At 47.1% G+C, this 25,595-nt stretch overlaps 1 protein-coding gene across 2 annotated transcripts in view; it reads left to right on the forward strand.

Annotated features, from left to right (window-relative positions):
- DROSHA (drosha ribonuclease III) overlaps window positions 1-25,595 on the forward strand; it is a 533,090-nt gene that overhangs the window by 286,143 nt on the left and 221,352 nt on the right. For both annotated transcript variants that reach the window (XM_085607071.1, XM_085607072.1), the window contains exons 14-15: window positions 17,454-17,578; window positions 20,937-21,036. In XM_085607071.1, coding sequence (XP_085463197.1) covers window positions 17,454-17,578; window positions 20,937-21,036 — 225 coding nt within the window. The remainder of the gene's footprint in view (window positions 1-17,453; window positions 17,579-20,936; window positions 21,037-25,595) is intronic.

The raw sequence follows: 25,595 nt of genomic DNA on the forward strand, positions 1-25,595 counted from the left end.
GGCAAGGGTAAGGCCCCGTCAGCATTCAGCGAAGACATCGCCGACTTAATCAGCCCACACGCCCTCCCCTCCGCTGACTACATCCTCCTAGGGGACATCAACTTCCACCTGGAGAACAACAACAACCGCAGCACCACCACCCTGCTTGACAACCTCGCAAACCTGGGACTCAAGCAGCTGGTCACCACCCCCACCCACTACGCCGGACACACACTCGACGCCGTCTTCTCATCCAGCAAAGACATCGCCTTCAGCCACGCCACTGGACTCCACTGGACGGACCACAGCTGCGACCACTTCACCTTCAGAAGAACCACGATCCACCACCACCAGCAACAGGTTGCTCGAAGGAGCTGGAACAAGATCACAGCCGACCAGCTCGCCGCTTCCCTGAGCCAGCACCCTCCAGCCAGCTCAGCGAACCCTAGCCTGGCCGCCGACAACCTCACAAAGTGGATCAGCACCTGCGCGGACGAACTCGCCCCACTGAGGACCCCGCCCAGCAGACCCGGCAGCAAGAAGGCCCCATGGTTCACCGACGAACTCAAGAGCTCCAAGAAGAACTGCCGAGCCCTCGAGAAAGCCTGGAGAAGGGAGCCAACACCGGACAACATGACCAACCTCAAGCTCGCCACCCGGAAGCACCATCAACTGATCCACGCCACCAAGAAAACTGCATTCAAGGACCGGCTGGATAACAACGCACACAACTGCAAGGAACTCTTCAACATCGTGAAAGAGCTCTCCAACCCCAACGCCGGAAACGACATCACCCCGTCGCAAGACCTCTGCAACTCCCTCGCCTCCTACTTCCACAACAAGATCGCGGACATACACAACAGCTTCATCCCACAAACAACGCCCCCCACGACCGCACCAACGCCCCCCACCACCACCCTCAGCGCCTGGACCCCGATCAACACAGAAGACACCATCCGCACGATGAACTCTATCCACTCCAGCTCTCCGACCGACCTCTGCCCTCACCACGTATTCAACAAGGCCGACGCTGTCATCGCACCCCACCTGCGGGACATCATCAACACCTCCTTCGTCGCCGCCACCTTCCCTGAGAGCTGGAAGCACGCCGAACTCAGCGCTCTACTAAAGAAACCAACAGCGGACCCCACCGAACTCAAGAATTACCGCCCCATCTCGCTCCTCCCGTTTCCAGCCAAAGTCATCGAGAAGACCGTCAACAAGCAGCTGGCCGCCTTCCTCGAGACGAATGGATCCCTCGACCCCTCACAGTCTGGCTTCCGAGCCAACCACAGCACCGAAACCGCCCTCATCGCTGCCACCGATGACATCCGAGCCCTGCTGGACAACGGAGAAACAGCGGCCCTCATCCTCCTAGACCTCTCCGCGGCATTCGACACTGTCTGCCACCACACCCTAGTGCAGCGCCTCAGCAACGTCGGAATCCAGGAGAAGGCACTGGAATGGATCATCTCCTTCCTCGACGGAAGAACACAGTCCGCCTACCACCGTACAAGTCAGAGGCCACCAAAGTCTTCTGCGGCGTCCCCCAAGGATCAACACTGAGCCCCACCCTCTTCAACGTCTACATGAGCCCCCTTGCGGCCATCGCACGCCAACACAACCTCAACATCATCTCCTACGCAGACGACACCCAGCTGATCCTCTCCCTGACCAACGACCCCGCCGCCGCCAGAGCCAACCTCCACGAAGGGATGAAAGACGTAGCCGAGTGGATGATGACCAGCCGCCTGAAACTGAACTCAGACAAGACGGAAGTCCTCATCCTGGGCTCCTCGCCTTCCGCCTGGGACGACTCCTGGTGGCCCCCCGCCCTGGGCACCGCACCCAAACCGACAGACCACGCACGAAACCTGGGCTTCACCCTGGACTCCTCCCTCTCCATGACCAGACAAGTCAACGCCGTCTCCTCGTCCTGCTTCAACATCCTGCGCATGCTACGGAAGATCTTCCGGTGGATCCCCACCGAGACCAGGAAGACGGTCACCCAGGCTCTTGTCACCAGCCGACTGGACTACGGCAACGCCCTCTACGCCGGAACCACCGCCAAGCTCCAGAAGAGACTCCAGCGGATACAGAACGCCTCAGCCAGACTCATCCTCGACATCCCCCGAAGCAGCCACATCTCCGGACATCTGAGAGACCTACACTGACTCCCCGTCAACAAGAGAATCACCTTCCGCCTCCTCACCCACGCACACAAAGCCCTACACGACCAAGGCCCGAGCTACCTCAACAACCGCCTCAACTTCTACGCCCCCAAACGCCATCTCCGATCACCCAGCCACGCCTTCGCCGCCGTCCCCCGCATCCGAAGAGCGACAACAGGAGGAAGGTCCTTCTCCTACCTGGCCGCCAAGTCCTGGAACTCCCGACCGACCTGCGCCTGACCCAAGACCACCTCTCCTTCAGGAAGAAGCTCAAGACCTGGCTGTTCGAGCAGTAGCGGCACCCCCCCCCCCCCCCCCCCCAAGCGCCTTGAGACCCTCCGGGTGAGTAGTGCGCTTTATAAATGGCTTGATTGATTGATGGTCGCTCTACGATCTGGGCCTCTCCACAGACGATGAGGACAACGTCGCCGAGGGACCCGAAAACGTCACGGTCGTAGAGACCGACAAGAAAAATGAAGACGAGGTAAGAGAATCATCGAGCTCAAAACACCCGAAAATGCCTCGAAAACCCGAGGGTGACTCGAGAAAATCTGAGTCAAAGTCCACGAAGGGAGCCCCGGCGCCGAAAACTTCGACGACCAAGGGGGGAACCATGGACAAGAGGGCGAGCGGATCCTTCGAGAAGGACTCCCTGGTGCCGAAAGACGCCGAAAGGCAAGGTTCGTCGAAGACAACCCATGAAACGGGGCGCTCGACGCAGAAGGACAGGTCGGCGTCGACGCAAGTTCTGTCGAAGAGGCCCGTGGTCGACGCCGAAAGCATCTCCGAGATGGAGAAGAAGAAGAGGCGGCTCGAGGCCGAAATGGAGAACATCCTTCAGAGGAAGAAGGAGTTCGACGCCAAGATGAAGGAATTCAAAATTCCAACGGCTCCACTGACGAACGTCGTCGAAATCGAGGACGAATTCGACACCGAGGGGCTGACGAGAGATCTCGAAGAGGAAGACGAGACCTATTATGAAGGCGAACCCGAGGAAGAAGACCAGCAGTCGTTCTACAGCTCGGCGCCATCAAGCAGCCACGACATCGAATGGCAGGATCTCGACACCAAAAACCCCGAGGAGCACGTGGACACGTACCCTTCGAGGCCTTCTCCACCCGACGACATCGGGGTGTACAATATGGTGGTCAGGAGCGCAGCGACAGCCTTCGGCGTGAAACTGGACGAGGAGAGGCCGAAAGCCGATTTCCTCCTTGAGACCCTGCTCCCCATCCAGACGAGGAGCCAATTCCTTCCAATGCTACAAAGTGTGATGAATCAGGGAAGAGAGGCCTTTAAGGAACCAGCGACTTGCCGTTCGATCACGCCCAGGACGGAGAAGAAGTATAAGCACTCTTCTCTGGACCCCTCTTACATCAAGGGTAGTATCACGGCCGACTCCATCATAGCTTCCATGGCCAGGAGAAGGGCCAACGTGCCAGCAACTTCGGGGCCACCACCAGATAAAGAGAGCAGGAGGATAGACCTCACAGGAAGAAAGGTCGAGAGGAACGCCGCAATGCACTGGCGCATGGCGAATTCCAATGCACTCCTCTATAGGCACCAGTACCAGCACTGGGACGAGATGGGGGAGCTAGTAAAACACCTCCCCGAAGAATACCGCCAAAGAGCCTCCCACCTGGTGGAAGAAGGTAAAAACATCGCCAACTCTTGTATAAAGACGGCGCTGGACGGGGCAGAGACTTCGGCAAGACTAATGGCCATAGGGGTCACCGAGAGAAGACATGCATGGCTAAGAATCTCGGGATTCAAACCGGAGGTGCAGAACAACATCCTTAGCACCCCCTTCAACGGAGAGACACTGTTCGGAGCAACAGTAGACGAGAAACTCACCCAGCTGAAAAAAGAAAACGAAACGGCGAGGTCCATGGGGGCCCTACAGCTAAGAGGGATGAGGAGAGGCAATCCCTCTAGGAGTCCCTACGGTCGGGGAGGAAGCCAGCAGGGAGCGTCGCACCAGACTTTCTAGCAGGGACAACAGGGTGATAGTCACGGACAACAAGGTCAACAGAAGCAAAACTGGCAGTACCAACCTCGGGGCCAGTCCTTTCGCGGGAGAGGGAACGGACGTGGCCAGAGGAGGAGAGGGGGTGACCAACCCTCATCAAAGTGACTCAGCACGCAGGAGGACGCCTACCCTCGACATGCCCCCAAGGGTGAGGCGCAATGCAGTAACATCAAGGGGGAGAGAAGAGTCAAAAGCCTACGAGCATCCAACATCAGTAGGCGGAAGGCTGAGGTTCTACCTTCAGGAGTGGCGGCGTATAACCACAGACAAGTGGATACTGAACGTCATGCAATACGGATACTGCGTGGATTTGGAGAAAATACCTCCAAACAGAAGACCAAAGGGAAGACAGAGATCGGCTCAAGAACTGGCCCTACTCGGAGAAGAAACCCTGAAACTACTAGAAAAAAGAGCCATAGAGGCAGTGCCGTTCAAAGAACGCAACAAGGGGGTCTACTCGAACTATTTCGTGGTCCCGAAAGTAGACGGAAACGTCAGACCCATCCTGGACCTGCGATACCTAAACAAGTTCATCAGAACGCAGAAGTTCAAAATGACTTAGCTGCAGGAGGTGCTCCCCCAAATAAGAGACGGGGACTTCATGGTCACCGTGGATCTCAAGGATGCCTACCTACACATTCCAATAAACAGAAGGCACAAGGGCCTTCTAAGGTTCAACATCGACCAGGAACACTACCAGTTCACAACCCTGGCCTTCGGGCTAAAATCGGCGCCAAGGGTTTTTACAAAATGCCTGTCGGCGGTCGCGGCCCACCTACGAAGGCAGGGGATCCATGTCTACCCCTACCTAGACGACTGGCTAGTCAAGGCAAACACACGCGAGAAGTGCGAGAGACCCGCAACACGCGTGACAGACACTGACGAACCTTGGGTTCTCGATACACTGGGGGAAGTCATCGCTGGAACCGGAGCAGGTGAAGATTTTCCTGGGAGCAAAAATCAACACCCTGAACAGCACAGTGGTGCCCAGCGACAGGAGAACAGATGCCCTACTGAAGGAGACGCGTCTCTACCAGAAGGGGCGAGCTCTGACAGTGAGGTCAGTGAGCAAGATGGTGGGGATGATGGCGTCATGTATCCAGCTGGTGCCGAATGTACGCCTGCACATGAGACCATTCCAAGAATGGCTAAAACAGCAATGGTCACAAGCAAGCGGCAGTTGGGAAGATCTAGTGGTTGTTACGCACGCAGTGCAGGAGAAGATGACTTGTTGGAACAGAGACAACATGACAGCAGGGAGAAGCCTGACACCACCAAACCCAACAATGACCATTACCACGGACGCATCGCAAAGGGGATGGGGAGCGCACATGGACAACCTCAGAGTGAGGGGCCTGTGGGCTCCAGCAGATGCGGTACGCCATATCAATTACCTCAAATTGAAGACCATCCTGCTAGCCCTGAAGGCATTCCAGAGGCACCTGTACAACCAGAGGGTGTTGGTTCAAACAGACAACACCACGGCAATGTTCTATATCAACAAGCAGGGGGGGACACAGTCGTTCCCTCTCTCCTCTCTGGCACAGGAGATTTGGAAATGGGCCATACCTCTCAGGATAGATCTACTGGCAATTCACCTTCCAGGGAAGGACAATGTGGAGGCAGACTGGCTAAGCAGGCAGACCTCGGCATCACACGAGTGGGAGCTCAATGGCCAGGAAACGGAGAAGCTTTTCCAGAGATGGGGAACTCCCACAATAGACCTGTTTGCAACACGCCAAAATGCAAAATGCCAAAGCTTCGCGTCCAGGCAACCAGATCAGCAATCCCAAGGAAATGCCCTATGGATAAGCTGGTCGAGGACATTTGCCTACGCCTTTCCACTGATACCCCTGTTGCACAGAGTGCTCGACAAGTGCAGAACCAGCAACATGACTCTGATCCTAGTGGCTCCGCAGTGGGCAAGGCAGACATGGTTCTCACAAATTCAAGAAATGGCACAGGGCAATACCCACAGGTTCGAGAGAAGAAGGGACCTGCTCTCAATGCAAAACGGAGAGGTCCTGCATCCGGAGCCAGAGAGCCTCAACCTGGCAGCATGGCTCCTGAAGACCTAGAGTTCGCTCACCTTAAATTGCCTCCTAGCACTATGCGGGTGCTGCGGGAGGCAAGGAAACCAACTACACGAAAATGCTACAGCGCCAAATGGCAGAGATTTACTGTGTGGTGCAGGAAGAAGGGCCTGCAAAACAGAATGACAAGAGACTCAACAGTACTGAGGTACCTCACATACCTGCTAAAGAGTAACCTCTGCTCGAGCTCCCTAAGGGTACACCTAGCGGCGATCGTAGCCTACACCAGAGGTGAGAAGGGTGGAAGTTTCTTCACTTCGCAGGTTGTGAAGAGATTCATGGAAGGAGCCAAAAGAATTGCCCCTCCTAAAAGGTTGCCGCCGCCAGCATGGAATCTCAACGTGGTACTGACGGAGCTCATGAAGGCACCGTTTGAACCCATTCACAAGGCCACACTGCAAATGTTGACGATGAAAACGGCCTTTCTGGTGGCCATAACCTCACTACGCAGGGTGAGCGAGCTTCAAGCACTAACGCTACAGGAACCCTACATTCAGATTCACAAGGACAGGGTAGTCCTGAGAACAGACCCACACTTCATGCCCAAGGTGGTGTCGGCGTTCCACATGAATCAGAGTATTCAGATACCAAGTTTCTTCCAAAACCCGACTTCGAACGCTGAAAAGGCTCTGCACACCCTCGACGCTAGAAGAGCGGTGATGCACTACATTGAGAGAACCAAGGAACTCAGGAAATCAAAGCAGTTGTTTGTGTCCTTTGCTACTAGCTTCATGGGTAGACCAGTGACTAAGGGCACCATCGCTAGATGGATTGCCCTCACTATTCAATTCTGCCACAAACAGGCTGGACAGGAGCTAGCGGAGGGGCCTCAGGCTCACTCCACAAGGAAGAAGGGGGCCACCGTTGCCTTCCTGGCGAACACGCCCATTCAGGACATATGTCTAGCGACAACTTGGGCATCTGTGCACACGTTCACGAAACACTACTGCGTGGACATTCAGATGAACAAGGAAGCACAAGTTGGACAGAAGGTGCTTCAACACATTTTCAACGACCAACGCTCATCTACCACCCAGCCGCCACAAAATTAGGAAAAACCGCTACAAAGTCTATGCACAGCATAGTGAATCCAGAAAGATTCACGCTGCAAAACGAATAGTTTCTTACCTGTCGGTGTAGTTTTGCAGCTTGAAGATCTTTCTGGATTCACTAGCGAACCCACCCACCTCCGCCAGTAAGATGAGGCTGGAGGAAGAAGGGGTGAAGTGGAAAACATCAGAAGGAATAAAAACGTACAGAAAATGAACTGAAGGACTAATCAATCGCCTAGGGTTAAAAAAAAAAGGGAAAAAAGAACCCGAAGATGGCGCCCCAAAGGTGGGACTTCCGCAGGAAGCACGACGACGTCACGGGAGGTGCACTAAATGGTAGGTCGCCGCCGCCCACCTGGGCTACAAAAAAAAAAAAAAAAAAAAAAGAAAAGACTACGAATCCGGACCCAACCACAAGATCGCGGAATAATGCACAGCATAGTGAATCCAGAAAGATCTTCAAGCTGCAAAACTACACCGACAGGTAAGAAACTATTCATTTCTCACAGTGCAGATGGAAGTGAAAGAGGGAGAAGGAACACTTACCTTCCTCCTTTTCTGACCATATATTCACACCCTCACCCTCTTTGTTGGGTGTTTCCAGTAGTCCTCAAATGCTAAAAATTACCTACAAATTGTGGCGGAGCGACTTCTTAGTTTACCTGTGGGAGACATCATATCCATCGGTGCTACTGACGGTAATTTTTTCATCTAAAGGTGCCTTTGTTAGAGGAGAATCTTTGTGCAGAGCTCCTCCAGTCTCACTGAGGCGCCACAAAAGAGACCATGCAAACTTTTCAGCATATATAATGGCAAAAGAAGTATTGTCCGAGGATTTACCCTCTAATTTAAACGAGCACATTCCCGCGGTCTCTGAAAAGGCGGAAATTCCAGTTCATTCATTCTCTCAGCTTCCTTGCAAATCTACGTGAATTGCCACTAGGTTTATGCAACATTCTTGAAATTTACTTTTGCGTGATTACACAAAATGTTGCAAAATTATCAAAAATGATGCCTAATTATACAAAATGGAGATCTGTCATTTAAAGCTTTATTTGGGTGTAAAATGCGTCCTTCCGTCAATTTTTAATATAAGGTTGCATTTCACGGTTAAAATAATAACATGAAAAACATTGACGGTCTGGTTGTTCGCGGCGTTCCTGTGCTATAATTTTGACACAAATTGCAGCGTAATTGTGTTGCATCATATTTCAGGATTTTCACTTAACGCAGAATTCCCAAAATTATGCGAATTACTCTGTCATAATTTGCATTTCACCTGGACTTTTCATCAACTATAGTGTTGACTACACAATTGCCAATGAGGCGCATTCTTCAGTGGCCAAGAAGCTGTACACTCCCTTTTGTCAGATAGGGCCTCATCCTTGGCATTGGATCCTTCAGTGCCTGCATGGTCCTCATCTGTAGCCTCTTTTCTGGTGACCCCAGCCCAGCATTTGTAGGTGACTCCTCAGAATTTGCCTCTTCTTTCAGCACCTTGGTTTAAAATTTGGTAGACTGAACCGTGCAAGCATCGCAAATCAACGAAGGCAAAAGGATAGATATTTTCATTAAGCACATTTCTTCCATGGCAGACCCATACATATTCTAAAAGAATTGGGCCAGTCATCAAAGGTACAACTATTAGATTTGGGCAGATATCACCTCCTGCCTGAACATAATGCCAAACGATAATTGAGAGGAAGGAAAGGCCATCAAACGGTATGGGAATTTCTCAGCAGTTACATTTTGCTTCTACCCCAGCAAGAGCAGCTGCCCTCCATTGGCAAGGCTTGCTTTTCTTAACTTCTTTTGGGTCAGAATCCCATACAGCATACTTGGTTTGTATTCCAGCAGCGAGGATCTCTTTGTAAGTTAACCGAACAACCCTCTCGGCACACCAAGGTAGACAATAAGCTGGCTAAATCTCAAAGTTTTTCAGTTTCGTAAGTAGCAGCCCTTTCTGATTAATACTTCAAAAAATAGATTCCTCACCTCTAAAATACTCCCCCCAGGTGCCAGACTGTATGTGAAAAGTTTTATATAGCAGTGCTCCAACGTTCCACTAGGTGTCGCAGTGCATAGAATCCGTCCAACGTCAAGACTTGTGCCACCTGGGGCACGACAATCTTTTGGGTCCAAATCTGCCCCTCTGATTTCTGGGTGCAGAATTCGAAGAAGTGGAGTATGGGGTCTTTGAACTCGCTGATGATCTTGCCCAGGATTCCCTCGAAGGGAACTGGTATAAGGATTTGGGCGACACTAGTAAACTAGACACATCTCCTGAAAACGGGTTGCTCACTCCACCTGGTCTGGCCACCAAGGAGAGTGCATCTTTTGCAAGGGTGATCTGACGGGCAGCTGACATCCTTCACCTCCAGCTTCCAGCGGTGGAGGTGAAAATTAGCCTATTAACGGAGGTACTTAATCTAGGACAGACCAGCCTCAGCATGGGTCAACCCAAGGCCTTTTCCCATTGCCCTCTGGACCGAGAGTCCAAGAGGCTGGACATGTTTGGGAAGAAGATATTTTCTTCACCAGGTTGGGCCTGTTGTCGGTTAATAAAAATTGTCTTCTGGGCCGCTGTTATCACACATTGTGGAGATTGATGACATAGGTGCTTCCCCTGGTTCCTGATGAACCCTGAGTAATGATTACCCAAGCCATACCCAATGTCCAGGACACAGCAAAATTCACAAGATGTGGATTCAACACCATTGACTTCATTCGCATCTTCTCTAGTGTGCCCTCCATGGCGCACAGCCACCCACTAGGAGGCTGGATACAGCACTTTCTAACTGCATGGCAAGCTGTCACCTCAGACAAGTGGGTGTTACAGATTGAACATAATGTTACACATTTCCATTCCTCAATGGCCTGCCACCATTTCCACTGTCTCTTCAGCGGTTGTCAGAGGATCATCTGTCCTTGTTATGTTGAGAAGTGCAGGTTCTTTTGGCCAAAGGAGCCATTAAGCGGGTTTCAACATCAGAAGTAGGTGGTGATTTAACTGCCACTAGTTTCTGTTGCTGAAAAAGGACAGAGGTCTCCACCCTATTCTGGATTCTAGACAGGACCTGGACAAGACTGAGCATCTTGAACCTGTCCTTTTTCAGAATGGCATTGGCCTTTCTGAAAAAGGACAGGTTCAAGATGCTCAGCCTTGTCCAGGTCTTGTCTTCCCTGGAGACTGAAAGGTAGTGTTGGACCTGCAGGATGCTTATTTTCATAACCCCATCTTGCAGACCCACAAGCATTAACTGAGTTCGGAAGATGGGGTCCCAGTCTTTCCCTACATCGACAATTAGCTATACAAGGTGGGCTCACACCATGCAGTCGTCACCCACCTCCAGACTTAGGCAAACCTTTTTCATTTGTTGGGGTTCAACATGCCAAAGTCACACGTGACTCCTTCACAAGCGCTACCTTTCAGCAGAGCCATTTTGGACACTGTTCTGGACACTGTACAGTTTCGTGCCTACCCTCCGGCATGGATGGTCCAGGACATTCAGGCTATGATCTTAGTGTTTTATCCTCATGCCTGGATTTTGGTGAGACTGATTCTGCGGCTTCTGGGTCTAATGACCCCCTGCATCATGCTGGTGAATGGCTTAGGTGCGCTCTGCTGTGGGATCCGAAGTGTCGGTGGGTGCAACAGGGGAATCTGTCCGACCGGGTCCTGATTTTCGAAGTGACTGCTAGAGATCTGCAGTGGTGGCTACTGAACTGCGATCTGATCAGAGCAGTGACAGACCTCTCTCCCTTCTGGAGTTGATGGTGGTGACCGATGCATCTCTTCTGAGGTGGAGTGGCCACCTCTGAGCGGTGGAGACTAGAGGACTCTGGTCTCTGGCGGAAATCCTCCTCCACATCAAATTGTTAAAGAACACGGGCCGTCTGCTTGCCGTTGAAAGCCTTCCTTTTAATTTATCAAAGGGAGTCTGCTTCAGGTGTTCCTGAACAACACCACTGCCATGTGGTACTGCAACAAGCAGTGCATGGTGGGATCATAGACCCTGTCCCAGGAGGGCTTATGCCTTTGGAGATGGATGGAACGTCTGGACATCTTCCTGGTTGCGCAACACCTGGTGGGATCTCTGAACACCAGGGCAGACTAACTCAGCCATCAACGCCTTGCGGACCACAAATGGTGTCTACACCTCGAGGTAGTGCAAGGTCTCTTCCAAGAATGGGGCGAATGTTGGCTCTGTCTGTTCACCCCCACCGAGAACGCACAGTGAATGCACTTCTGCGTGTTGGAGTTTCCAAAGCTGCTCTCGCTAGGAGACGCATACAGATTGGAGTTGAGCTCGGGACTCCTGTACGGCTTTATGCCAATACCACTCCTGCCCCAACTCCTTAAAAAGATTAGGCTTGTCCAGGCCCAAGTCATCTTAGTGACTCTGGACTGGGCACAGCGACATTGGTATCCAGAACTCCTAGGCCTGAGTATTCGTCCTCCAATTAGGCCTACCCCTCTGGGAGGATCTCCTTTCACAATAGCAGGGTGGGGTCCTGCATCCCAACCTGCTCACAATCGATCAGATTTGTGGCTTGGTGTTCAGATAGATGCATTGATCTACTTCATGCTCATCTGTCTGAGTTCTTGCTGTTTGTTTTGTCTTTGGTTCGGCAGGGCCTGGCGCTAGGCACTGTTAAAGTTTATTTGGCAGGTATCTCTGGTTTATAAGGTTGGTGTCCCTATATAAGTCACATGTTGTGAGTAGGTTTTGGCAAGGTTTGCAGCACATATTTCCGCCTTCCACTTTCATTTTGCCACAGTGTGACTTGAATCTGGTCGTCCCCTTTCTGATGGGTTTCCCCTTTGAGCCCATGCATAGCTGTCCTCTCAGGCTCTTACTCTCAAGGCGGTCTTCTTGGAGGTCATTACATCGGCTCGGGGTGAACCAGCTTCATGCTCTCTTGGTACACCCACAGTGTACTACTTTCTTTCAGGACAAATTGGTTCTGTACCTCCTTCCTACCAAAGTTGGTAAGTGATCACCCTTCTGGCATTCTTTACTCCACCTCACTTCTTTAAGGAGGAGGAGCTCCATCGTTTGGATATAAAGAGGGCCCTTAGTTTTTACATTGATCGTACAAGTACCACGGACTAGACTATCATCTTTTCATTAGATTCACTTCAGCAAAGAAGGGTAAAGCTATGCAGAAGACAACCATCTCTTGATGGATTATACTCTGCATAAACATTTACTACACATTGACGAAGAAGCAGCCTCTGAAAGGGTTGAGGGCTCATTCCACCAGATCCAAGGCTTTTGACTGCTGTTAGCACGCGGAGTGTCTGTCCTCGACATATACCTTGCGGCAATGTGGACGTCAATCCATATGTTCACAAAGCATTATTCTGGATGGTCAGGTCTGTCAAGAGGGGCACTTTGCCCACTCTGTCCTGCAGGACTTCTTGGTTTAAATCCGTATGCAACCACTCCTCCGGGGGGGTTATTGCTGTGGTATCTAATCTAAGGTAAGAATCTGTGGTTAGAAGTTTCTTCCTGAAGAACACATTACTTACCTTTTAGTATAGCCTTTTGTGGTAAAGTCTCTAACCGCTGATTCCTTACCAACCCTACCATCTTCTGGGCTCAGCAAACTGCAATTCCTCATATGGAAGGTCCTCTTTCTGGTGCATCTGTGGGCACATAATGTATCCCAAAAGAAACTGATGTCAGCATGCCAGGGTGGTGCTTAAATAGGCACCGCACCTGTCACTTTCAAGGCGGATGACGTTGGTGGGGAGCTGTCGGCGTCTTCTACCAGTGTGCAGAGATACTGCTCAAGAATCTTCTTGATCCAGTCTGACGGCTGGGGAATATTCTAAGTTAAGGGATCTGTGGTTAGATAGTCTCTACCAAAGAAGGTGTTACTGAAGGTAACTTGTTTGTTTCCTTTTTTCCCATCTCTTGTGGATTTGAATCCCTTACTTGTACATGTATACTAAGCCTTTCCGAGAGGGAATGTTTCCTAGGGAGTATTTAAAAAATGTACCCAAATTAGTAGAACGGTTTTTCTTAAGTTTAAACTTTGGTCAATCTTTGAGTTACCTGATTGATCAATTATTCTTCTGTACACTTTTTATGCTTATATGTGTGTTTTTTAATTATTACTTTTCTAAGTGGTGGAGGTTGGTGGGTGGCTACAGCTATTCAATTGGGGCATCTTCCTTTAAATCCCTGCTTAATTAGAATGACATTGTATAATGCTGTGTAACTCTGTACATATTTTGGTTTTTTATTTTGTTACTGGTAAATTAAAAAACAAGATCAGTCCATGTAAAGCCCCAAGGATACAGTTTTCTGTGATTAGGTGCTACCTGACTGAAGTTGAATTAGGCTGCAGCTGGACTGTACCTTTAGTTTTGATCCAAGCCAAATGAGCCTTTGACTCAGATTTACTTATATTGTATGTTTTAGACCCTTATATGTTGTGTTTCTTTGAGGGGCTTATATTTTGACATGGGATTTCATCTTTATTTGTGAATTTGGTGTGCTCTCTCACACTGTGTAACAGTCTGTGCTCATTGAGAGGCTGCAGTGTGGCTGTAACACTATAGAATCTAACCACAGATTCCATACCAACCCTCCCTTCTTCCCTGCTCTGCAAACTGCACTTCCTCATATGGAAGGTCCTCTTAGATCCAGAACACTGGTCACAATCTTTCTGATGCACCTGTGGGCGCATAATGTGTCATGAAAGAAACTGATGAATGTTGTAGTTAGCATAACTGGGAACGGATTGTGAAATATTTTTCTGATGGCTGCTGGCTGGAATAGATGAGCAGTCACCAAGTTTTCATGGGAAACTTTCATAGAAGTTATCCCAAGATTGTCACGAATTAGAAACCTAACTGGGATTTTTCCTTATTAGATGAATAAAGGAGCTGTAAGGTTCGTGAATTTTGACCGATATTCAGGGGACTGATCCTTAAATCACTCTAGCACTCTAGAGACGAGGTGGACTGGATAATCAGCAGGATTGTTAGTGAGCCACCAGAATCCCGCTTTGTTTGCCATTAAACAAGGCCAGCAAAAAGGAGGGTGCAGGGACAAGCACACATAAATCAGAGGGTGGGGTAAGGATGGTAGGGGCAGCAAGCTAAGCACAGATACTGAGCAGGAGGGCAATAATGGGGCATATAATTGGGCAACGAAGAGCAGGAGAAGTTGGCAGGGAAATTAAGCTAAATGAAGGGCAGTGGCAACACTTCAGATCGTGCAGGGCAGGAGGCAGGGGGCTGGTGCATGGACTCGGACAACAGACCGTACGGAGAAGGTGGGTGGGGCAGCAAGCTAACTTCATGGCAGACGAGAAGGGCAGTGGCAGAACAACGGCCACGCAGGGCTATAATGAGGGAGCAGGGGCATAGACTTGGACAATGGATGGCAAGAACGAGGGGGTGCAGGGGCAGCAAGTTTGGATGGAGCAGCACAATGCCATGCCAGGCCCTGCGTCCAACTCCAAATGCGGGGGCCACAGTGCATTGCGATGGGCATTTTACTTAAGGTTAAAAAAAAAAAGGTTACGGAGACGTTCTAGTTAGGAAATAGAATTTTTAAAAACTTTAGAAATTCACTAAAAACCAAAGGTTACAGGAATGTTATAGTTGGGTTCAGATTTTACACGTGCAAAACAATAGAAATCCAGCTGTTATAGTTGGGGTCGGCTCCTCCGTGTGGGTGGAGGGGCATCGCCCTACTGCTTTCTCGCCGTGCGAGAACCAGAAACATAAAATGGCGTAAATATAATTTTATGTTTCTACGTCTCGCACTGCAAGAAGGCAGAAGTGTTTGGTTGGGGGTGGGCGTTCCCGCTCCAGGGCAGGGAAGGAGTGGCTTGCCCACTGTTGTGGGCGCCGACTGTTTGGTCGGCCCCAGGGCCAACCAAGCCAGTCATACTCACTCTCCGTTTTTTCCATGTAGGCTGCATGCAGCCTACATGGAGAAAATGGCCCAGCCAATCACAACACTGGCATTGCAGCATTGTGAGGCTGCCTGCTTCCTTGGACTCGGAGCAGAGACAACGCGACGCGTGACCGGAGGCGAAGGTAAGGTTTTCATTTATTAAATCCCTCCTCTCACCCCCCCCCCCCCGTCATGCCGGCCGCGACTGCCTTAGGTAACTAGAACTTGAGCCCTTGCCATGCATTGCTAATTACCCCAAATATTACATCACTCATCACATTTTCTATGACATTGATATCACTGCAACATTTGCAGTAAAATTATTGATGAGAAAACTGCATGGTTTGGGCGCGAGTTATAGTTACCGTAGGACACAAGTTATAGTTACTTGAAGTAACTCTCTAACTATAACAGCTGACTTTCTATTGTTTTGTACGTGTAAAATCTGAACCTAACTAGAAAATCCCTGTAAACTTTTGTTCTTTAGTGAATATATGTATATGTACTGCTAATTTACCCCTTTTACTGTATCTATCCTTAAATGTCGCCTTACCATTCCAAAACATTCACAATACTTAAAAGTTAGCTGGAAAATGTTATTCAGTGAAAGTTAATACATTTCAAATTTTTGACAATGTGCGTAAACTTGCAAATATATATTTTGAAGGTGAATTTTGTTTATTTTTGTGCCAGCCGTTTACAATGATCAATTTAGTCTAAACTGTAATGGGAAAACGATCTAATTGTAAAAGATGTTGGTATTTTTATAAACATGCTACTTTAATACTTTGTCATGGAGAAACATTGGACATTCCCTTTATAAAGCACTATGTTAAATTAAGGGTATGAGTGTACAAAAATACCCATAATGCTTAAATAAAATATATTAGAGATCTAACAGCCTGAAAGATGTTGCATCTGGGAGAGGCAGTTGTTGAGAACATTGACCCAGCTAACGTTTCCCCTTTTTAGATATAAGGAAAAATTGGGAACTTTGTGTGTTAATAATAATGTCTATGATTTGCTGTTGCACTAATTATTCAGTTGCGATTATGGTTTTGATTGCCAAATGCTTGGTATACTGGTGGTATATTTTACGGATATGCATTCTATAGATTGGTTTTAAAGTATGTAATAACGTTTTAAAAAATTTGAAAAAAATAATTTCTTAAGAGTTCAGCTGTGGCACGCCCATCTACACCCTTACCAATCCTCTCTATTTAAGGAGTTGAAAAATCATCAGAATTCTAGTTTAAACCACCTATTTATCTACGGTTTGCTGAAAAAACTTATTTTTTCCCCCACCAAAAAGGAGAACAGTTTTGGGCTTTTACTAACCGGTATTGAAATAATCTAACTTTGTAGTTCTTACCACCCTATTGAGTATAGATTTTTCCCTTGCAAGCATGATATCAGAAAGATAGGAGGAACCCAAAACCTAAATATTTTACTCAAATGGAATTTTATAGCCAGAGTCCATCTGCCTTACCTGCCTATCGTGATGCCTCATACTAATATGGTTAAACCCTGCAAGAATAGGTTGTCTTTGATATTTTTATTTTAGTATTTAGGTCTTCTGATTGAGTTGGTCCACTAAGATGCTATGTTTGGTGCATTTAACTCGTACTGCAGTACATAGCGGTGTGATGTGTGTAGCATGGTCAGTTGAGGCACCAAGTTTTCGCTGATGTCCATGTCTTTTACGACCTACTGTTTGGTCTGTGCGGTCAATTGACAAGTTTCAGGCAGGGCGCGCTTACAGTAGTATTGTTTCTTGTTAGGAACCTGCCACAGGAGCTTAAGCCTCATATCACGCAGCTCATTGGCAGCCAGGAGGCCTGGAAGCACCTTGAAAGCCCATGGATTGTTGCGCTAGTGAATCAATCCAGCCGGTCTCGGTGATTGAGTGGTAGAGCAGGCTCTGGCTTGCCTTGGTCAGGTAATGGGAGGTTAGGGACCTGTCCACAGTATGCTTTCAGAAAGGCAGAAGGAAGGGGTTCTAAAAGCAGTGAATTCCTCAAGGGGAGGAAGTGGGCAGTTGTCCACGTATTGATGTTCCACGCTCCTTGACAGTAAGTGATTTTGCAACCAGATAAGTGTTCCCCAACGTCTGTAGGTGTATTATAATTTTGTTCTCCACACATCCCCGCGGGACGGGAATTGATTTTTGTGTTAATTGTTTAAACTGTGTTGATTTTCTCTTCCAGAAGCCCAGCTCGGTCCGCATCGACCAGCTCGACCGAGAGCAGTTCAACCCTGATGTGATTACCTTTCCCGTCATTGTGCACTTCGGAATCCGGCCCGCCCAGCTGAGCTATGCAGGAGACCCACAGTGAGAAACTTTACCATAGCTCCTCGAAGCGATGTTAAGGATTAATTGTTATTCCATGTAATATCCGATGAAAAGCTCATCGAATTTAAGAAAAAGAAAAGTTATGTTAACTTACTGAGTATTACATCCTGCAGTTTGGAATACACTTTTTTTTTTTAGTGTTGGCAGGTTAATGTGTACTTAAAGCAAATGGTTGGGCTTCCAGATATGAACGGAAAATGATCTATTTATGATTGTTTTTGTGGCGTACGCAACTTGAGTGCACTGCCCTTGACTTGGCTGCCGATTGAGGAATGCTTTTACATTTCAAAGTGTTTGCACGCTGCCTTGAAGTATGCCGGGCTGAAGAGCGGCAGCAAAATAAAGATGTCAATTCCACATATCCAGGCACATTGTAATGCAATTGAATACGAAATAGAATTCGTTTTTAATTTTTTTGAGTGTCTTTGCAAGGTTTGACATTTTTCCTTCTTTTCTGCCCGAGGTAGAGTCAAAAAATAAAGCATTGGCAAAACCACTAGACCTCCCACCCAACAGATTTGCCATCCTTAATTTGAGTCCTAAATGCTTTGTGGGTCTCACTTGAGATGCTGGTACAAGGTACAATTGTGTTCTGAGAGCACCATTAGCGGTGTGCAAATTGTTGAATCGTGAAATTTTCAGCATCGCAAACTGATAACGACAAACACATTTCCATTTAACTTTTAGGCCTTTAAGCTTTTATATAGTAAACGCTTGCAGAGTTTCACATTTCTATTGTAATATATCTTCAGAAAGTTTCCTTTGAATATAATACATGTATTATATAGAAAATGTGCATTGCTACGTCACCTGGTTATAATAATGCAGTTTTTACCAGCAGCATAACGGTGTGTTCTCTCACGTGAACATCTAGTTCTTTCGGTCTAGAAGGGTTAAAGATACATTTGTTTAGAAGGGGGTTGTAATTCATGAAAAGTGTAGTCCTCCTGAACTGAATGAATGTTGTGAAGGCCAGCAAACATTGGCATTAGGTTTTGACTATGTATAGTTCCTGTGCATAAAAAAGCATACGTACTAACATAGAAACACACCCAGCTTACCAGGAGCTCGGATACTCAAGCTCCTAGCAAGAAAATGTAATCATTCTCTTTGGGTGAGGTTGACAGTAGCAGCTGCAACAATATATGGTCGTCGCATAGGGTTACATTTTAATGCTTGTTGCATTCTGGATTAGAGACAGATTAGGAAACTAGCCCTAGCAAAAATGTGCATGTCAGTCCCACATTTCAACAGGCAGTTGAGCAAATCCTACCCCTTCCTGCAGGTTTCCGTAGATTCTTCCTGAAGACTTTTTTAGAACAATAAATTGTATACCTTTTACTATGCAGTTTTGCAAACACATTAGCTGCAAAAGTTATAGGTTGCAGTGTACGACCTGAAACGATATTAATGACCTGTTCAAATACTTCAAAGTCTGACCAGAAACATTGTTCCTCACATGTAAAGAATCCTCGTGTGCCTTGAAAAAATGGTGGTCCTGATAGAAAATTCTGGATTGCAGGCAGGATTGGCGCCGCAGAATGCCAAAGAAGGTGTTTCTTTGCTATGCTATCTTGTTGTTGAAAGCACAGTGTTCTTGGAATGCACCTCTGTAAACTCCCAGAACTTGTATGGCAGTGCTGAGACATTCGAAGGGCTCCCAGAATGCATCTCTCCAAGACAGACAAATACCTTTTCTAGGGGTTCTGACCGAGGCAGTCGTGATTACCTCTGTCCGTGGTGCTGTTTGTCCACGGTGTCCTAGTCGAGTGACACTCACTCACCTTTAGCAGTTCATTTACTCATGCGTTCAGAGCAGCAGTAAGGGTGTCATTTCTCAGTACCGGTAGGTGGGGCCGCCCTATGCGAAATATGTTTTACTCTCAATTTTGAGGAACAGGGTTTTCCCTTTTAGATTCAAAGTTTGCTGTAAACAGGGCACACGTCCTAAAAAAAAAAGAGGTGGGGGCTAACCTAGTTAGACATAACAGCGCGCGACATGACGGCATCACAGTGCATGACATCACACATGGCATCACAGGAATTGACATCATAGAAAGTGGCATCACAAGCCACGACTTTACAGGAAGTGGCATCACAAGAAGTGACATCAGATCTAAAGCCCTCACATATATGTTTAGCAGGACTATCATGTGTTTGAGCGCATTGCGAGGATAATAGCACAGTGAGCTATGGAAGATATGTGACTTCTACACCTTGCAATCCCCCAGTTTTATGTAGCACATCCTGTACAGTCATTTACAAACGTATATAATGTATTGTACATGTAATATGCGCGTGTTGATGTAAAGCGCTCTGACACCCCGCATTAGGATGAGTAGGGCTATACAAGAAAGTATAGTGATACTTAAATTATTTCAACGCCTCCTCAGGTGTAGTAAGCTCTATATAAATGCAATTTGCTGTGTGTAAATACTGGGAAAAACCAACACCGCTGACATTCTCATGCATATCTCCTAAACAGAGACTGAACAAAATGAAAAGCTGCCTTTCTTAAGCATGTGTGGTGCTAACCTTTGTTTCCCCTCCGCATCATTTGCATCAGGTGTGAGGCTCCTGTCTGCTCCCAGCCAAGAGACTCACAAAGGGAGGCCGGATGACCCCTCAAATTCGGCCTGTGTTATGGGCCCAACATGAGTCTTAAATAGGAAAGCCTCGTCCCCACCTGCACCTTGTTGCAGATGGAAAGCAGACAATGTGCAGGCGCTGCTGAGAGTGCCCCGTGTTTGGAAATTACACCATACGAGTTCAGCACATTATTCAGCGGGGCCCAAATTCTTGGCAGGGCGGACGGCGTTCATCCTCTGAAACTAGTGGGTGGACGCTGTCCACCGGCGTGTACCCCCGACTCGTGCCCTGTCTGTAGACAACCGACTTTCCACATAAGTTAATGTTTTTCTGTACATTTTTACTGCAGTTTTTTGTGGTGATGATATTAATTGCTATACACATTTGTATAAGTGGAATTGTATTAACTTAATGGAGCGCGGTTGAGCTGTCGAGACTTACTTCTTAGAGGATGTGGTACAAGTTCCCATTCACTGTGGCACAGTACATAACGCTCAATAACATTTGTTTCCACTCAATATTTTAGAAAAAGGAACATTCTTAACTGGCATGTAAAACGATCACTGAGTGGATGGCAAGATAGACGTTCGAACTCATGCAAATCTGTCCGACCTCGTCAAAACCATACAAAGTCTCGCTCTCGCATTCAGAATCTGGGGACGGTGTGACAGGACAACAAGCCGTTATAAACAAACTACGAATATGTGAAACGCGCAGTATTCTGATATAAGCGCTTTATTTTTCTCAGGTATCAGAAGTTGTGGAAAAGCTATGTAAAGCTGCGCCATCTGCTGGCTAACAGTCCTAAAGTCAAGCAGTCGGACAAATTGAAGTTGGCTCAGCGGGAGGTAAGCTCATTCGCATATGGTTTCTAATGATCCATTGTTTTTAAATTATGCGTCTAAACGTGCATTATAAACGCCCAGAAAATGCTCTTACTGCAGATGCTATCATATTCGTCAGTGAGAGGGTTCTTTTTTCCACTCTTGTTGTTTGGAATTTATTTTTTTCCCCTGAGCCCAGCTGCTAATCCTTTTCCATCTAGAATGCTAAGCCCTTTTATTAGCTGTTTGTTGTAGTTCGCGTTTAGGCCTCGATAACTTTTTTTCCACATACGGTATCCAAGCCAAATTTGGGGATTCTAAAGGTACCCAGGGTTTGTGGCTTTCCCTGGAGGGGACTGAGAAAATAGGCACAATATGCCACTTTTTTTTTTTTTTTTTTAAATCGAAAAAAGTGCACTACAAAGTCAATTTTTCACCAAAAATGGCATAAAAAAAAGGTTTGCTGTGCTAAAGTCATCATTTTCCTGGCTTTCAGGAACATGCAGAGCAAAATAAAAAAAAAATGAAAAATGTAACCACAGTTTTGGCATTTTGCAAAGAAATACCCCATTTTCCCAAATTTTTGTGCTTTCAACTTCTGGTTTGCGGGGGAAACTGGGGTGAAACCCCTGGGTGAGCCCAGCAAACTGTAGCTTTCTGAAAAGTAAACAAAATTCTACGTGCAGCAAGGGTTCATTTGAGTAGGTCCCACAAGGTTTTCTCAAAGAAACTAACTGTTGAAATACATTTTTTTTTTTAAATGAGTAGGAAAAAATTGCCATTAGTGACAAGGTTTTCATTTGTAACTTCTTGTCATAGTGGGCGATTTAAAAAAGCAATGTACCACTGTGTCCACTAGACCCTTCTGGTTGCGTGGATATATAGAGTTTGTAGGTTTTCTCAGAACGCGAGGTACTCGGAGCCAACTGAACTGCACCTTACAGTGGGTTTTCATTGTGCTCTGGGTATATAAGCAAATTACGTGGTAAAATATAAAGAGTGGAAAATGAGTATGGAGGAAAACTCTGTATTTCTGAAAAAGACACCAGATGCAGAGTTTAGAAGCAGTGGCCGTTTGTACATCTCTACATTTGTGGGTACCCATGCTAGCATGTGATTCAGAGGACCTTTATTTTTAAAACGTCTTCTTTCTTACACACTGGCTTACATTTGGAAGGCTCAAATGCACAGAAATACAATTGATAATAAATGTTCTGCTATTCTGCATTGCCACATGTCTCCTGATAAAAATGGTACCTCACTTGTGTGGTTAGGGCTAGTGACTACGATAGGAAAGCTTTCCCAATCTGTGGTCCTCATGACAGTCAAGGAGAAGATTTAAGATGAGTTCTCAGCATGTAAGGCAGTCTGCCGCCACCTTTAGATTATAGAACCAGCTAGAATCTGTATCCCTCTATCAAGTCTTCTTCAGACTCTTATGAGGGTAGCCTCAATTCCTGCCCCTAGCCCTAGCCCTCCCCTGGTTTGGTGTGCAGACCTTCTGATTGATTTCAAAGATGGGCGTCTGGGGCAAATGGACAAACTACATTCACAAACAGTGGCAGCTGGGCAAGCCCAAGCAGGCACTGAGGACGGGGAGAGCACTGTTTTTGGGGGCTGGACAGAGAAACCAATCTAGTTCAAGAACATCTTTCACATTACTTTATGTGGAAAGTGACGGGACCCATTTGTGACATTAAACTGATTTTTCGTGGAGGGTCTGTGAGCCGCTTTCCCAAACTGGGTCATATGTACACATTTCTGGCTCCAGACTAACAATAAGCTGCCTCCCGCTATTAGTCATGCGGGGGCGTGGACATGCAGACTGTGTTTTTAAAGAAAAGGGCGACTTTGCGTGGGTCCCATCTCCTGTAGAGTCACGTAATCATTTAGCACACGTGCCGAAGGACTCCAAATGTGAGTTTGCTCTGTGGGAAACATTGAGTATGGCAGAATTGGTGACATCACAGTCTTAATATGCAGGGTCCTACATGGCATAAGCTTAACTTACTGTGTGTGAGTGTTCTACTCCAGGTCAGTAGTCCTTTTTCGTTGTAAACCACCAACCTGGCCTACTTAGTCTATACTTATGGTAGCGATGCAGAGCAAGGATCAGAGCTCTACACACATTGTCATGTGTCAGAAAATATGAAGTGACTGGGTATAGAGTGTCTGATTTAAAAAAAAAAAAAAAAAAAAAAAAAGCTTCGCAGGCATGCTCGAGTTCCTTCTTAATCGAGAGGAAAATCAGAATATGCATAAAGCAGTGTAGCAGTCACTGTGTGCTCTTCTTCTGTACTCTGACCAATGGAAGTTCTTCTACAACCATAAAATACAAGAAGTCATTTGTTATTCGGAAATACTGGAGGAAAACGAATGCTATTTGAGTCTGATTCAGCCTCCAACCACTTGGCGCCCTCAGAAGCCCCTTGTACCAGTAAGGAAAATCGTAGTCCATAAAATAGCAGAATAATCCGGGTCCAGCGAGGCCCTCGTGCCTCTGGCCCTCGGTGCACCTGCTGCATCATTGTTATCTGTGCCTTGGTTCATAGACACCTGACCGCTGCAGATATGTGCCTGGGATGTTGATGCCACAGGACATCACCAAGATGTCGTGCTTAACACACAGTTGAATTAATTAGAATGTCTAGGAAAATGGATGGTCCGGCAGCACAAAGTTACCGACAGACAGTTGTCATTTGAACATATAGGTATTTCCTGCGGCAGCTACCTTCTCAAAGGCATAGAATATCGAGCAATTTGCACATGGCGTCAGATTTTGGAAACCTACTATAATTTGTATCTGGACAAAGGAAACAACCAAGTTTATTAGTAAAATAATGAAGGTATGCCTTAGCCCTTCCGGAGTTTTAAAGTTATTACAAGTGTAGTACTCGATGTGCGACCCTGCTTCATAAAGTATGACTGGAGAGATGTATAATGTAATGATCATTCCTTATGCAGGTTATGTCTATCGGTGCGAGGTTCTTTATGTTATTAAAATAATGTAGGGAATGATCTGTCTTATTGGACCTCGTATACCATACATTGAAATATGAAAACTGTATATATGTTGTTTATGCTTCATATATGTGACCCTCTAGCTTTACCATGTTTCTCCTCTCACAATGGTAATACCTTTCTAGGTGGAATATACAGCATCCCACCCTTATTGGAGGATGGCAATATTGTTGATGTGCAAGAAACCACTAAGAAATCTATTTCATTTTAATATGTACAACTAGATAGCTGTGCGATGGAAACTCTAAGACAGGTCAAGAAGAGCCAGGTCAAATATGAATGCTTATATAGTAGCCTAAAGCCTGTTCATAAAGTCCCACCCACAGCGGACTAGGCCGCTTAGCTGATGGCATGGCAGTGTGATCATCTTTAACCCGCATGGATGGTAATGCTGGTAAGCAACAGACGCCAGCGTAAGTCACAGTGTGTGCCAGAGAGCCATAGGGTGATGAAGTCCCTGCATCACAACCATGACATTTCCGCTTATGGCCTAGACCCAAAGTGCCTGAACTTCTCATCCTAAAAAACGGAATACCTCTTGTTGCCTGGATGAACTGGGAAGGCTAGGATGCAAAGGGCTAATGCACTCCCTGTTTGGGGGTTAGATGGCCTGTCTCTAAGCTGCTTCTGTACGTGTTTTGACTTCTGCATGGATATTGCATCTTAGAGAGAGGAGCCCAACGAGAATTTCTGTGATGTATCTGAAACTGGGCACCACCTGTGCCACAGAAATAACTTTCATGGACCGCCTGGTCCCTGATCAACCCTCCAGTGGGTTGTCACAAAATTGAGGTCAGTAATATCGATCAGCACTCTTCTGTCTACTCTTGAATACCGAGCCAGCATATCATCTATAAGCATATGTAGGGATGTGTAGATTTACTAATCTGAAATCCACATCTACTTGGCTTGACAATATCTTTGCAGTCGATTTTGTTGAACCTCTAGAATTGCAGGTCTATATTTACATTTCGGTATTGTGATAGAACACCTTCCAAAGGGGCAGAGAGGAGGAGTCTGGGACTTGAAAGAAGCCTGCTCAATGGGGAGGCTGAGGGATCTGGGGGAGCGGGGACGGCAAGGGACCATCCCTAATGGCGCACTACAGACACAATGGTGGAGGATTGCATCGCACCCATTGTCAGTGCTGAAGTTAAACCATCTATCAATATTTGAGAATATTCTATTTTCCTTTGTGGTCATTGCACGTACTGCAATAGTTTTGTATGTACATTAGAATGTATGCCATGAACCAAATGCGTTATTTCTGCTAGCATAAAAATCATAAAACATTTACTTTTGTGAACAGATGAGCATGGACGTTGTGTTTGTGAACTCAAGATGGAGGAAATCGTGACTGTGCTGCTGCCTTTAAGTGATTTTTGCCATTAAAATATGCATTTTAACCAGCAGGTTGTTGGTCACAATTGGCTTCCTGCTGTCTGAGTGCGTTTTGTTGTGCAGTTATAGAATGGGATGTGACTAGCACTCTACATATTACCTTGTCTCGGGTCACGAAGGGCACATTTTCCTGGCACTTGGACCACTTACTTAAGCTCTTA

The sequence above is a fragment of the Triturus cristatus genome, chromosome 5_2 (genome assembly GCF_964204655.1).
Source record: "Triturus cristatus chromosome 5_2, aTriCri1.1, whole genome shotgun sequence".
Taxonomy (NCBI): Eukaryota; Metazoa; Chordata; class Amphibia; order Caudata; family Salamandridae; genus Triturus; species Triturus cristatus.